Source organism: Phlebotomus papatasi, chromosome 2 (genome assembly GCF_024763615.1).
Source record: "Phlebotomus papatasi isolate M1 chromosome 2, Ppap_2.1, whole genome shotgun sequence".
Classification (NCBI taxonomy): Eukaryota; Metazoa; Arthropoda; class Insecta; order Diptera; family Psychodidae; genus Phlebotomus; species Phlebotomus papatasi.
Window position 1 is genome coordinate 13,935,988 of NC_077223.1, and position 15,359 is coordinate 13,951,346.

Here is a 15,359-nt window from a genome sequence, read left to right on the forward strand (position 1 = left end):
TGGTTCCTCTCATGACTATTTTCTCCGGTCATCGACATGTTCTAAAACCACCAAATAGTCGAGACAAGAACCAACACAAAGAAAAGTCGATAATGCAGAAGCAAATGAGAGCAGTACAGTACTAAAAAAAATGTTCAGCAGAAAGATTTCCCCTTTTAATTTTTCATTGGAATAGCACAATTTAAGGCAATTTCTTCTTTTTCTAAATTTAATAACTGCATTATAATTTCTATTTTTTCTAAATAAAAGATTTTTTCTAAATGGAATAACTGCATTATAAAAACTTACCTTTGCCTTCTTGATCATCTCCTTGGTCTTGTCTTCTTCGGTCTTATCTCCCTTGTTCTGGTTATCCTCAGCTTCCTTCTTCTCCTTCCGCCTCTCTTCCTCTTCATCACTATCCAAATCACTTTCACTCTCCACCCATTCCCATCCCGGATGAGCCTCAAGCCAACGATGCAGATCACGCAGCATCGGTGCCTCCTCACCCTGGAGCTTCTGCCCAGTGCTGGGATCCATCACCGTCACGCGCAAATCGGCCGCCTGGCAACTCTCATCGATTGACATATACTCACCATTCTGCAACAATTCCCTCTTCCAGCGCTTCTTGCGCACCATCTCATCAGCCTGCTTCTTCTTCTGCTCCACCTTGTGTTGCTTCACCATTTCTGTGAGATTGCCAATGTATTCATCTGTCTGCGACAGCAAAAATGCCAGACGCTTATCCTTCTTCTGATCAATCAACTTCCTATATCCCTCTTCATCTTCAGCCATTAGACGTCTCATACGTTCCTTCTCAATTCTCTCTTGCTCCTTTTTCTGCTCACGCTCAGCATTGGCATGGTAATTCATAATTGCTTTGTTCATGCGCCCCATACGGGCTTGATTGTTCCTGTGGAATTCCTGTAAACCAAACATTGCCACATTTTCAAAATTTGAGGTTAATTTTTTCAGACTTGCGCGCTCTCTATCGTTGCCCAAGTGAAGTTTAGGTGTCCCAAAAAGTTGGAGTATTTTAACCCTTTAAGGACGACTGGGTCACCCGTGACCCATAGAGAAAATAATTTTTCCTGACTACCTGAAGTTATTTCTGTCTAATAATCACAAAGTAGAAAGATGTAGGAATCTAGGATATTTTTTGAAAATCTTCAGCTAAAAAATATTTGAGCTCAAAAATAACGAATTTTCAAATTTTCACTTTGGTGCTTGAATTTTAATATTTTTAATATTTCTAATTTTTTTTAAGCAAAAACCTCTTGGGACTAGAAACTATAATAACTATACATAATATTTCTCAACAAAGTAAAAATTATAGTTTATTGGTATTTTCAGGAAAGCTTCATAATTTTCATGGGTCATATATGACCCAATCGTCCCTACAGGTAAAAAAACACCGAATTTGTCTTTAGTGGATTTTCGAAGATTTGAGGTTAGACTGTTTCATGTTTTTGTGTATGTGTGCGCAAAATAGTTAATTATTCGTGTAATATTGTGTGATATATCAATTATCTGAGATTTCCCAGTGCAATACTGACTGAAGAAGGTAATATTTTGATAATTTATAAGATACTTCTGCGTATATGTTGTAAATTCATAACTTTTTACTCTTGTAGATGACTTCAAAAATGGAAAAAAAAAATTCATGATCAGTGAACCCGAAATGATCCACATATTATGCCCGGAAGATAGCGATGATGCCGACAATCTTGTTCTGAACGAAAGCGACATAATATTATTTGGAACAAGACGTGGATGAAGTGGACTTTGAAGTCTTCATCGAAAACGCATCAACTCCGGAAGAACTCCCGGATCCACAGCAATGTGCAACTGTACGTCTGAAATTCCCAGAGACAAGCAGCATTGCACCAACTCATTACCATCAGACATGTTTCGAAGAAAACTGAGGTGCACATGGTGCTATCAGAAAAGAGGATTATAAGACCAATTGTATTTGTGAGGCATGCGACATTTATCTCTGTGTTACCAGTACTCGAAATTGTTTCGATGAATATCAAAAATTAAAAATGAAGTTAAACAATAAAACATTTTTTCATAAAAATTATTGTTTTTGTGTACCAGTCTTCAAGATTCTTTGAGACCAAAAATTGAATGAGATTTTTTAAAATAAATTTTTGATCGGTTTAATTTTTACTCGTACTCTAAATTTTTTTTAAATTATTACAAATATAGGGGGAGGCTTTAATGTTTCGCACATACGCTACCTTCAAACACTTCATATTTCTCCCATATTCCTTTATGAATCTCACATATGGCTATATATTGTAATAGCTAGCCTTAAATCCCATCTTTCCTGAAAAAAATGAGAGTCTAATCCCTTTTTCCTAGTCACAGGAAGCAAAAAATAAAAACAGGTCCAAATCCTCTAATCTAAATCCCGATTCCTGCAGCTGCAGGAACAGAGAAATCTTCAGTGATGCGCATTCAAACGTTTCTGTGCATATCCGGCTCCGTGGAGGAATGGTGGAATCTTGTGTGGTCTTCTCGCTTGCAGAGTTTTAGTCAATTTTTAGCTTTAAAAACTTATTGATTCGTATAAATTTGGTGATATTTGGACTTTTCAAGAAAGTATTCATCAGATTTAACCGTTTTCGGAGTGAAATTCTCGTAGAATCAAGCAAAAAAATGGTTTTTAGTGTCAATAAAACATCTCTCAGAAAAGTTCCAAAAAAGTGATATTAAAGCGTTTTATTCGTTATAAAAACGGTTTAATCAAGTAGATTAAAGTTCCCTTCAAACAATGATGTGCAACTTTCAGGGTCCGGTGCAAAATTTACGGTGAAAATGGGGTGTTCAATGATGGCGTGAATCGTGTGCGAAAATAGAAATTTCATTCATCTATCGGACAAATCGCCATTAAATTTTCATTTTCCTCTGGAGGAAAATCTAAGGATTTCCTGGGAGTTTGTTTGATGGGATTATGAACCTTATCAGTAAGACATTTTTTTGGCATAGTTGGAGAATCCATACGGTTTGCATGGTAGTCAGAAAAAATCACTGAACTTGAACATCATTTGTGTGTGCGAAAGTTCAAAGCCTCCCCCTATTCAAGTTATTTATCTTTCAAAAATAACAGAGCAAACGAGTATACTAGTCGTCTGGAAAATTTTGTGCTTTTTTACCTTTAAGGACGATTGGGTCATATATGACCCATAGTTTTCCAGGACTCCTAGCGATGGGAAAATTTCTTTTTAACCGTAAATCTCTTACTTAGGCTAAAATATCGAGGGAAACTTGATTTGATTGAATTTCGCTCAGCGGAAAGCTTCTCGTCCTTAAAGGGTTAATCAAAAAGGCTGAAAACCAGAGAAAAGTCTTACCTTGAAATCCTTGCCATGCTGCAGAACAGCCGCGAGGAATTCCTGGTGCTTCTGCCTCCTCTTGCGTTCTGCCTCCAATTTCTGCTGCTTCTCCAGCTTCTCCGTGGCTCTAGCCTCTCGCAATCCCTGACGCTTTGTCCTCTTGTACGCCTTCACATTGACAGCTGTCTCGAGAGTTGTGTCCCTCCTGGTGCACTGGATAATCTCACTGCGAAGCTGTCGCTGGAAGTTGAGCACCCGCAGAGCTCGCAATTCAATCTGTGCCTGAATTCTCAAATCCTCCGGCATCGATGTGGGCAAATTGGTCAACTCTTCCATTCGCAGGGCAATCCTGGTGGCCAAGCGATTCTCTCTCTCCTGCAGAATGGTAATGGGATCGAGACCAGCCGGCTTGGGAACAGTGGTCACACGATTCTGCTTGGGCATTTGCTGAGGCTGTGGCGGAGCCTGGGCTCCTGGCCGTGGTGCCTGAGCTGGACCCTGAGAACTCGGTCTAGCCGGTTGTTGCTGCTGCTGCTGATGCATATGCGGCGGTTGTTGCTGCTGCGGAGGCGGCTGTTGCCCATGTGGCGGCTGACCACTCGGCACCATGCCCGCCATCGGACTCTGAACCGGTGGCTGGCCACCGCTCACCTGCGGGAAAGCGTTCACATGAGCAACTCTATAGCCCATTTGACTCCCGCCGAAACTCACCGGTGGTGGCGGTTTCTGATCCATATTGGGTGACTTTGTCTGCTGCTGCGGAGGTCCCGGCATTTGTGGCTGCTGCTGTTGCTGTTGCTGCGCCTGCTGCTGCTGCATTTGCTGCTGCTGTGCCTGCTGTTGCTGCTGAAAGGGACTTGCCGGTGGTGTTGGACACTGTGGTGGTGTACCATCTGGCCTCTGACCCTGAATCACAGCTGCAATCTGCTTAGTCAGTGGCTGATTGCGTGCCAGCAGACGATAGGCCATTATCTGTGCACGCAGCATATGCATCTGATTGACATTGAGAATCTGCTGCTTAGAATTAGCCTTGAGGGCCAATAATTGCGAATACCGCGGATCTTCCTGCAGACCCTTCTCCTCCATTGAATCAATTGCCCTCTGGAGGGCACTCAAGTTCTCCTGGCCGGGCGGTGGACCACCTGGTGGAGGACCCACCGGAGGACCACCAGGTGGTTGTCCTTGACCCGGAGGTGGACCAGGAGGTCCCTACAGAACATTCACAATGTTAAAAAGTGGAAAAATTATTTATTTTACGATTTAACACGCAAAACACACCAATAAATACACCAAAACAAAATTATACTATATAAAAAAGTAGTCCCTGATTACTTAGACTTACGAAGTTATCACACTAGAGAATTTCACATTAAAATTTTAATGTGATTCACATTAATTGTTGCTGATATGTGTCCTAAATTGTGCAATTTTCGTCAAGAGCTTTTAGAAATCGATTCATTTAGTGATAAAAAAGTGGACTCGAGTCACAAAAATTGGTTTAAATAGGTTAAAATAGCATAAATACGATAGATAATTAATGAGCAAATTAATGAGAATTGAGCAAATTTATGAGCAAAATTTGCTCATTAAATTTTCATCAGGTACTTTAAATGTCATTTCCAAACTTCGAATCATAGGGATCTTTGAAATCGGATTATTCACTCTTTAAAAGAGACACGGGTTATTTGGGATTTACCGTATAGCTTCGGGTGACTTTACCCCTTATTGTTCGAAGGTTTTCTTTAATTCTAGGACGTAGGAATGGTCTTCACGGACCCGATCTACCATATTCAATCGGTAAAGACTATCTTTTAAATGCTAGAATTAAATAAAAGCTCACAAACAACAGGGGACAAAGTCATTCCATCTACGGCACCTAAAACCACAAATTAATATCCCTTACCGTTTTCTCTCTAGAAGCGGTTTTTCTTTTTTAATGAACTACCGACCGGTCAACCAGAAAACTAGATAATTACTCTAATTATTCTTACAGCATCACTTTTTGTATATTAGGGAAAGGCTTTCAGGCTTGGCACACACTCTGCCTTTGAACTCTTCATATTTTTCCCACATTTCTTTAACGAATTTGACCTATTTTTTCTAAATATGTGTCACTTAAGACTAGCTATTAAAATATATTGTTGTAGGTCAGATTCAATAAAGGAATATGGAAAAAATATGAAATGTTCGAAGGCAGAATATGTGCGAAGCCTGAAAGTTTTTCGCTACTGTGAAATTGTGAAATATTTGTATTGTTACGGCCTGCTTTTAAGCATACGTTGTATAAGGGACGCTATTCGATGCTCTTTATGGCAGGCCTGAGTTAAAATAAAAGCCGAAGGGAATATGGTGGTGCCTGTTAAGATTCTTCGAAATGCCGCGAAAATTCACGTAGAGAAAATGAGGGGTTTTTTAATGTTAAAATTGCTTAATTCCTTAGAGTTAAGTCATTTTCACAAGAAAATCCTTTTTATAATTTAGTTGAATACAGCTATTGAGCTTGCTTGTAAATACTTGTCGATTTTACAACAAAAACATTGGGATGAAATTTTGAGCTGGAAGACTCATATACTTTTGAGCTGTCTCAAAATTCAGGATAGGTTTGAAAAAAAATCCTTTTGTATAACACTATTTTGCTTAATAAGGAATGCAAAAGTACGTATTACAAGCAGGGACACGACCTGCTAATAAGCATAAATTAGAGAAGAAAATATTTTGTCGCATTTTAGAAATTTTTCGCAACCGCAGCGTCGCCAGACGTTTGCCAATTGAATATTTGTCTCTCTATCTCTCTCTCACAGTTGAATTGCGCGCAATTTAAGAACTTTCCATTTGTAGTGATATTTACTTTTAATTTCTTTGTATTTCTACAAGATTCAAGGAAAAGGGTGTGTAGTGAAGAGCTACCCGTCTTCTGACAAAGATATCACGAAAACAATTTCTTTTTATGTGAGTTTTTCTTTCTATTATATCTTTTTGGAGCAAATATATTCATCATGGCACCGCAAATAAGCGGGATTATAGTGTTACCAGCACAGCTATCTGCAATTTCCATTAGAATTATCAACACAAAATTTCCGATATTACACGACTTTTAACGAGTACAGGTTTGCTTTATGGGATGAGTATTACGCTATACTATATTTTACGTTTATCCCTATACTTCACAAGAGCAACTTATACCCGCAAGAATGTAAGTCGATTTTTCTCATGTTAAGTCCAAGCTTAGGTGTATTATGCACCTTTCAGTGAATGAAATACATGGAGTTCCGGTTTGAATGACATTGTCATGACTGAAAAAATTTCATGAATTCACTCCTATTACACAAAAAATTGCATATTCCTAGGAATTTATCTTTGGAATGGAAAAGCCGTGAGGTATGCAAAAATTTTCTGCATCGAATTTTTCAGCCTATTTTTAGCGCTAAATATTCATAAAAAGTCCACTTCAAATTTACCGCATGAAAAAATTTTGTTTAGATGGTTTAGATGTATTGGGTAAATGTGCCAAATTTCGGCAAGCTTTATATTTCGGCCACTTTGAGTGTAATTTCGGCCAAGCAATTAATTAAGCAATTAAGGATGTATTAACGCAAAAAACGTTAAATTTTAAATAAAGTGTTTTGAGATTAGACCCATTAGACCCTCTGATTTTGTCTGTACATCTCCTGTCATCGCAATCTCTGACCCCTCTGATCAAATCCGTAAGAGTACTAATTTTTAGTACATGTCTGTTCTAAAATATCTCAATTAATATTATATAAGCATATTTTTGAAAACATGCATGTGAATGAAGAAAGATAATTAGAATTATCTCCAGCTTGTTCTGAACTGATAAAAAAATGTTGAGAAATCATGTAGGTTTCTTTTTGGGGATTACAATTTTAAAATTTTAAGAGGCATTCATTTTTTAAAAATGCATAGAAGCCAAAAAGGGATGTCTCGACCCTATTTTTGATTTTTTTGGCAGAATTTTGTCGTATTTTCAGTTACTTAAATACAGTTCACTGACAGTGGAAAATTCTCATTGACAATATTAGTGGGATTTTCCGAGATACTCTCTGTGCATGACAGTCCCGGCAAATACAAACTCAACTCTTGGCATTTATCAACACAAGCGCACAAATCTTCATCCAGTCATTTCATTCTCTCCAACGTGACTCTGCCACAAAAAAGCCTTCGTCTCATTTGCACTTTTTATCGATTTACGCGAATGACTACTTCCCCAATCATTTTCCACTAAAGTTCCACCTCACTTTCAGCTGAATCAAAAATTGTCACAGTCGTGAGATTTGTCTTAAAGGGCAAACATCAAGAATTCAGTAAAAATGACAGAAACTAGTGATTTTTCCCAGGACAATGTACTTCAGGAGTGTCAGGAATTCATGTGTGAAGCAATTGAGAAAGCCGGTGATATTGTGAGACGTGGTATTGACGCTGTGAAGAAGGTAGAGACAAAAACGAGTGTATTTGACTTAGTCACGGAATACGATGGGCAAGTGGAGGATTTCCTCGTGTCTGAAATCCACAAAAAGTACCCAGAACACAAGTGAGCAAAGTTATAGAACGAACAATCTAAGAATATCCTAAATAATCCTTGCAATCCTTCCAGAATAATTGCTGAAGAGAAACATGCCAAGGAACCTCTAACTGACAATCCCACATGGATTATCGACCCTATTGACGGTACCACGAGTTTCGTCCATGGCTATCCACTTGTAGCCATTTCCGTTGCCCTTGCATATCGCAAAGAACTAGTTCTTGGTGTCGTTTCCGCTCCCATCCAGCGAGAAATCTACTGTGCTCGCCGTGGGAAAGGAGCCACAATGAATGGCCAGAAAATCCACACAAGCCCCATTACAAATCTCATAAACTCCCTCGTGGGCGATGAACCATCCCTGGCATCACGGGACAAATACCGCAATGACATTATGGTTCGAACCTATGCCCTAACCAATCGAGTTTCCGGAATTCGAGCAGTAGGATCAGCCGTTCTAGGGCTAGTCTACGTTGCTCGCGGTATTCTCGATGTCTACCAAGTGATTGGAATTTATCCATGGGACTTGGCAGCTGGAGCTATTATTGTCCAGGAAGCAGGTGGAATAATTTCACATCCTGATGGATCACCCTATGACATCATGAATGGGAGTATCTGTGTATCAGCAAATCAAGAGCTACACCAGCAAATTCTCACCTTCAATCGCGAAGTCAGTGGAAAAGTATTGGAATTAAGGGATAAGTAGGAAAATCATCTTTTGATTCTGCAACGTCCTCTCACATGGAAAACTTCAATATTTATATTTCCTGAATTGCACATTATCAGTATTGGATGCTAATATTATTGATAATAATTCATTACACTGCAAAAATTTTTGATTGGCTGTAGATAAGGGTCAGCTTTTAGTTAAATGATTTAATCATCATTGAGGAGCTCTCTTTGAATTGTAATGATCAGCGCACAATAATTTTTGTTTGTAAACATGTTTTCAAAATTTCCCATGAGAATGAGCGAGATGACTAGATTTAGATCTCACTCACTCTCATTGAAAAGTCAAAAACATGTTTACTAAACAAAAGTTATTGTGCGTTGGGCATAAGAAATAGTGAAATAGAGCAGTCATAGAAAAACTCGTTACGTAAAATAATAATAACATCTTACATTAAAGCAATATTAAAAAGGAATAATTTGGGAATTTTGTGAAAAATAAATTTTTCAATACATTAATTTAAAGCTCGTATTATTAATTTAATTTAGTTTCAGTAATGAAGTGCTCGCTAAAGTTTACAAAAGTATTTATCATTGTTTGTTGCCCTTAATTTTGGTGAGAAAATTGTTTATTGACTTTTCTTTCGCTCGATGAGGTAGTTCAACCAAGGATCAAACCGAAGAATTCTGCACTACAAAGGCAACGCTTTGAACAGCGAGATACTGAAACTTCTATAATTAGCAAAATAATACTGTTTCAAATGATAAATATTCCATAATTTACTGAATCCTTATACTTTTCTTTATTTTGTATTTTCACGATTTCAATAAAAAAAAATAAGTAGATTGTCAGAGTTTGCAGATTCTTAAAAAGAATACTTCGGACACAGAAAATTTCCCTTTGCGTCCAGCAAGAGCGAAGAATCAAGAATTCGGGATTTTGGCCCATTCGGAATTTTGAGTAGATTGTCAGTAGTCTTGCCGATTCTTAAAAAAATACTTCAGCTGCCTGAATTTGTCCCGCCGTTCTCTGATCGAGGGTTTGTAAAAGGCATGAACAGATCCCGGACAAAATCCTAAAAGCCAAAATCCAGAACGCCAAAATCTCTAAAGCCGAAATCCCGAATGACTGAAAATCCTTAAGCCAAAAACCCAAAAGCCAATATCCCGAAAACCAAAATCCCAGAAGCCAAAACCTCGAATTTTTAACAGTGTCATACCTAGTCCCACAATTGTACCCGTGTTTACTGGAGGCAAAGGGAAATTTTCTGTTTTAGGAAATTGTTCCCACACATTATCCTCCGTATAATTTCGTATTCTTTAGGATTTTGATCATTTAAGATTTTACTCATTTCAGGATTTTGTCCATACTTCAGGATTTTGACTTTACGGAATTTTGCACCCATTTGGGATTTCTACCTATTCTGGATTTTGTCTTGTCGGGAGTTTGGCCTTCGGGTTGGCTGTTGGGATTTTGGCTTTTCCGATTTTGGCCATTCGAATTTTCGAACTACATAGCTCTTTTCGATATCCGGCTGACGGGGGCACAAAATGACATTTGGGTTTTTTGAATCTGGTCAATGCTTTTTCAATGTTGCGCTGTGTGAAATTATTTTCTGTCAAAAAACAACAGAATTTTCTTTGTGGTGCGCTTATGTTTCATTTTGTACCACAATTAAGTATCAAAGGTTTTGATAAAATTAAAATGACACATTAATTCACTCTGGACAAGCTGCATGTTTCGTAAAAAAAGTTTTGAATTCGTCAACCGTCAGTGTTTGGCAGCTGTCAACCGGATATCGGAGAGAACTGTGTAATACAGTAGCCTCTCGCTCAATCGGCTCTTTTTCAATCGGGTGCAAAATTTTGTTGACAATTTTCACCTTAGATTTTAAAGCAAATTTGTTCAAATTCGCTGTAGTTCCTCTTATTTTACCATGATTCTTTATAATTGAGCGCTTTTTGTGGAATTTACAATGATTTTGATGCCCAAATCCATCAATAATTTGCATGACATTTTGCTTCATATGCCCGATTGAGAGAGAGACTACAGTATTCGAGATTTCGATCCAATCAACATTTCGATCAATTCGATCTATTCGGAATTTTTATCGGGAGTTTAGCTTTTCGAGATTTTGGCGTTATGGTTGCCTTCGGAATTTTAGTTTTCGGGATTATGGTGTATTCGGGATTTTGGTTTCAGGATTTCGACCTATTGTAGATTTTGCCTTTATCAAGCAATGTAAGAGGAGTGGACCCTATATGTTTGAAAATAATTATCTATAACAATATCTTTTCGAAATTTTGACCCATTTAAGATTTTGGCTCATTCAGATTTTTTACATATTCGAGATTTCGACCCATTCAGGGATTTTATCTTTTCGGGATTTTGATTTTGAAAGGTTTTTCCTTAAAGTCATACACGGAAAGTTTGACATTGCGTCGATTTTAATAATATTTTTCTTCATTCAGTTTTCGGATTTAAACGCTATGTGACAAAATCACTTCTTATATGGTTACACGATAAAATAATTCTTTTTTTTAGAATTGAAATGGAGAAAAATAAAATTCAGTGTCTGTTAAGACAAGTGCTTGAAAGCGTCTTCCCTCGTTCTTAATAGATAAATATTTTAGCTGGAATTTTTTGAATCATTAAAAAAAAACAAATAAGTGAACTAGGAGAAAGTACCTATGCTTCGAACGATCCTAGGCTTTATAATGACTAAATGTTTTCTATGTTTCTCAATAAATGTGATTGATCTCATCAATATAAAAATAAACAAGGGAAATGTGCCCAGTTTTTAAAATATATTTTCGAAGTCACATTTATTCAGAAACATAGGAAACATTTAGTATATTACGAAGCTTGGGATCGTATAAAGCATGGGCGCTTGCTCCTAAATATATTTTTTTCTTTTCACAGCAGTCATCTAATCTGTAATGGATCAGGCTCATCTTTTAGATCAGGAAAATTTCATAAAGTCAAAATTCACATCCCTCTCTTTCTTAAAAGCTTTTCATATGTCTATCCTTTCGCACTCTTCTTCGTCTTCTTTTCAACATCACACCAAATTAAATTTAGGTTCAGTCCAATTTTGTGTATGAAAGAGATAGACTTATGCAAATAGTTTGAGAAAGGGACTTAATTTTGATTTCATGAAATTCTACCGATCTGAAATGTGTGCTGAAGACATTAATGGCTCTGGCACATCTTTAAGATTAGAAAAATTCCATGTACTCGAAATTCACATATCTTTGTTTAAATCTTTGTATTTGTCTATGCCACTCTTTTGGATTCTTCTTCTTCTTTTGAACGTCACTGCAAATTCAATTTAGTCTAATCCCATTTTAAGACCGAAATTGACACGCGAGTTTTGACTTTACAAAATTTTACCAATCTAAAAGTTGTGTCAGAGGCATAAGGGCCTAATTTCAAAAAGTAAGTGTTCCATGGTCAGAATTTCATTAAAAGAATATAGAAAAAATATTAAATGTTCGAAGTCACAGCATGTGCGATGCCTGAAGACCTTCCTCTATTGACAGAAAATAAAACAAATAAATAAATTTCCCAGTAAAAAAGTTCTACTGAACTAAATATTCTTACACAACAAAGATACTCGCGTTTTCAGCAAATAAAAAGAGCTATCTTTTTATTCTTAAGGAAGGTCAGACATTATCAGCGCTGAATCAACAAACTATGACCTCTAGCATCAATCAAAAGAATCTCTCGTGTGTAAAATTTAATTTTTTCTACTCTAGATCTTCTGATTCTTCTGATGGAATTCAATTGATCAATTAATTATTCTTGTACTGCCGACAGAGTGCAAAAAAAATCTAATCGGATCCAATTGTGGAAAAAACCAATCATCAATATTGCTTCCCAAGAAAATCAATTGGGCATACTGATATGCAAAATCTTTGCTAAGAATACTTATCATGGTAATTGTTAGAAGACAAAAATCTATGTCATTTACAATGTGTTAAGTCAAATATGTGTTTTACGTGGTTTTCTAATACTGATTCTCACATTTGAAAATGTGGTTTCAGGAGATAAAAAGTCTTTATCGCTTTGCTTAATAATCACTTCTAGAAAAAAAACCGCAAATTTTCGGAGTAGGGAGAATATTAGACTCCAATACAAATACATTTGAGAAGCATTATTTAGTTGCTATCTCAAATCCATTAGGTATTGTTCTTTGAATTTGGCATTTTGCAAGAAAAAATGGTTAATTTTAGTGAATTGGCAGAATTTCCTGATTTTTCCACTGAGGAAAATCTCCAAGAGTGTTTCAATTACGTGAAGGATTTAGTGAAAAAAGGAGGTGATCTAATTGTTGAGGGTTTTACCAAGACCAAAGATGTTAAAGTAAAGACTGTAGCAGTGGATCTTGTTACGGAATACGACAAAAAAGTTGAAGATATCATCATTGACGGCATCAAGGAAAAATATCCAAATCACAAGTTAGACATTCTTTAATCCAATTTTCCTTTCAAAATAAATAAAAACCTTTTTTTCAGATTTATCGCTGAAGAATCAGCTGCAAAGAATCCCTTGACCAGTGATCCTACATGGATCATTGACCCAATTGACGGAACAACGAATTTTATCCACTGCAATCCCCTCATTTCCATCTCTGTGGCTCTTGCAGTGGACAAGAAACTTCTTCTAGCCATCTGTTTCAATCCCATCCATAACGAATTCTACACGGCCATCCGAGGCCGAGGAGCCTTCCTAAATGGCCAACAAATCCACTGCAGTCGAATTACTGAACTCAAGAATGCCGTAATTTCAGTGGAAGTGTCTCTAGGATGGGCTCAAAGTCTCCGTGACGACGTCATTGGCCGTACTTATATTCTAAGTAGCCGTGCCATTGGGATTCGTTCTCTAGGATCAATCGTCGTAGCCCTTTGCTACGTCGCACGGGGATCTATTGATGCCTACCAAATGGAATACCTAATGCCTTGGGATATAGCAGCTGGAGCTCTGCTAATCCAGGAAGCCGGTGGAGTGGTTAAAAACCACAAAGGAGGCCCCTATGACATTATGGAGGCTCAAGTTTTAGTTGCCGGAACTCTACAACTCTACGACGAGATGCTAGCCGTCAATAGGGAATGTGAGGGAAAAGTTATTACCTTTTCCAAATGATTTTCATCTCGAAAAATATTGTCAATTATATTAACCTCGAAATCAAAATCATTATTTTTCTTTTTGCTTATATGATTTTTGTCGTTATTACCCCAATATCTTTTTTTTTATAAAATAATAAAACATCATCATCACACTCACACATTGTTGCATGCAATTTACAAAATAGTTGAAAAGTGAAAATGTCTCAAATATAATGCCTTGAACTAATTAGGATTTATTTTGTCAATTTAAATGTTACACATAATAAGTACAGAAAACGTATTACGGTAAAAACATGTTTTTCAAATAAAGAATAAAACAAATGTAAGTTTTACAATGTTACAGTCATACTGAAAAGTTGCAAATAAAAAAAATCAGACTTAACAAAAAAGATCTTCATTTCTTTAGATAATAAAGGTTAGTTTCCGGATAATGTAAGACAAAAATATGTTTTGCAAAATGCGTTTATTTACACAGTAAAAAAAATTTACAACCACTACGATTGGTAATTTTTGCACGAGCGCTATGGTTGTAAGTTTTGTGTATTGGCAATGTTGTGTATTGGCAAAGTTGTGTATTTTAAATTTTATAAAATGGCTTCCTGTCTATAATTTTGATTGTAGAGCAATTTTGTTCGGTTTATTTGTATTATCTGTGATATGTCTCGGTATTAAACTAAGAAAAAAAAGAAAAAAAGAATAAAAAAAGGAAAAAAAATAAGAGAGAGTCTGAGACTTGAACCCATAATCTTTGCGTTGATGGTCTCGTGTTTTCTGCCTGCGTTACCGACTTGCTTACTTCTCTTCAGCAAATGGCCAAGAGTTGCATCGTCAATTTTTCTAATTTACATGAAGCTTCCTCTGTTTTCTGTTATTACATAATTATTCCTAATTTTTCACGACTGAGGCACATTTTAAGAATCCAATGAATGATTCCAGAAGACAATTAGGCAGTTAAAAATGCAAAATCTATCTGAAATCTTAGAAAAATTGCAATAGTAAACAATGGAATTTTGACAGTTCTCACACAAATTTTCCAATACACAAATTTCCTTACACAATACATAATTTTACTAGCATTATGTTAGTATCGTACCACCACTATGATAGTAATTTTACAATTTACAACCATATTGCTTGTGAATTTACACAACTTTTCAAATACACAACTTTATTTCTCACACAATTTTTTACTGTGTAGATAAAAAAAAATTTGAATATACCAGGATCTGCGAAAATATTAGTTTTATAAATAGGAACATTTTCGTCTTGGACGACTATCTCAAATCTACATTAAGTTTTTTTTTATCGTCCTCTTGATTACAGGTGAAGATTAATTAAATATTTTGAGACAGAATGAAATATCTCTAATTCAGAATCAAAGACTAAGAAAGGTTCAAGTATTTCAAGCTTACCGTAGATTCGGGTGGCTTTTCATAAACTTTTCTTTAATTCTAGCACTTAAGGATGGTCTAAATCTAAATAATTCTAAAGCCTTTAAAGTCTTAAGTGCTTGAATTAAAGAGAAGCTTACGAAAAGCAAGGATGGAAAGTCAAAATTTTAAATATAATCGTAGATGCAACCAACAGCCATTCAGCTGTTCATTAGCTTGTCTTAAATTCTAGCAATTCACTAATCAAATCTAACATATCGTTTTGGTAAATACAATCCTTAAGTGCTAGAATTAAAGAAGAGCTTACAAGAA

At 36.4% G+C, this 15,359-nt stretch overlaps 3 protein-coding genes across 7 annotated transcripts in view; 2 read left to right on the top strand and 1 right to left on the bottom strand.

Moving 5' to 3' along the window:
* The window catches only part of LOC129803853 (ATP-dependent helicase brm), a 36,462-nt gene that overhangs the window by 14,011 nt on the left and 7,092 nt on the right, over nucleotides 1-15,359 (bottom strand). For 3 of the 5 annotated variants that reach the window (XM_055850666.1, XM_055850665.1, XM_055850664.1), the window contains exons 3-4: nucleotides 3,339-4,529; nucleotides 289-903 (exon numbers count right to left, since the gene is read on the bottom strand). In XM_055850666.1, the coding sequence (XP_055706641.1) occupies nucleotides 289-903; nucleotides 3,339-4,529 (1,806 nt within the window). The remainder of the gene's footprint in view (nucleotides 1-288; nucleotides 904-3,338; nucleotides 4,530-15,359) is intronic. The other 2 variants (XM_055850668.1, XM_055850667.1) reach the window with 1 other exon arrangement.
* LOC129803859 (inositol monophosphatase 1-like) lies at nucleotides 7,398-9,051 on the top strand. The gene is made up of 2 exons (XM_055850675.1): nucleotides 7,398-7,869; nucleotides 7,933-9,051. Exons 1-2 carry the CDS (start codon nucleotides 7,649-7,651, stop codon nucleotides 8,561-8,563), a joined length of 852 nt encoding a protein of 283 aa, XP_055706650.1. The 5' UTR covers nucleotides 7,398-7,648; the 3' UTR covers nucleotides 8,564-9,051.
* On the top strand, nucleotides 12,005-14,045 carry LOC129803858 (inositol monophosphatase 1-like). Its single transcript, XM_055850674.1, has 2 exons — nucleotides 12,005-12,987; nucleotides 13,045-14,045. Exons 1-2 carry the CDS (start codon nucleotides 12,749-12,751, stop codon nucleotides 13,670-13,672), a joined length of 867 nt encoding a protein of 288 aa, XP_055706649.1. The 5' UTR covers nucleotides 12,005-12,748; the 3' UTR covers nucleotides 13,673-14,045.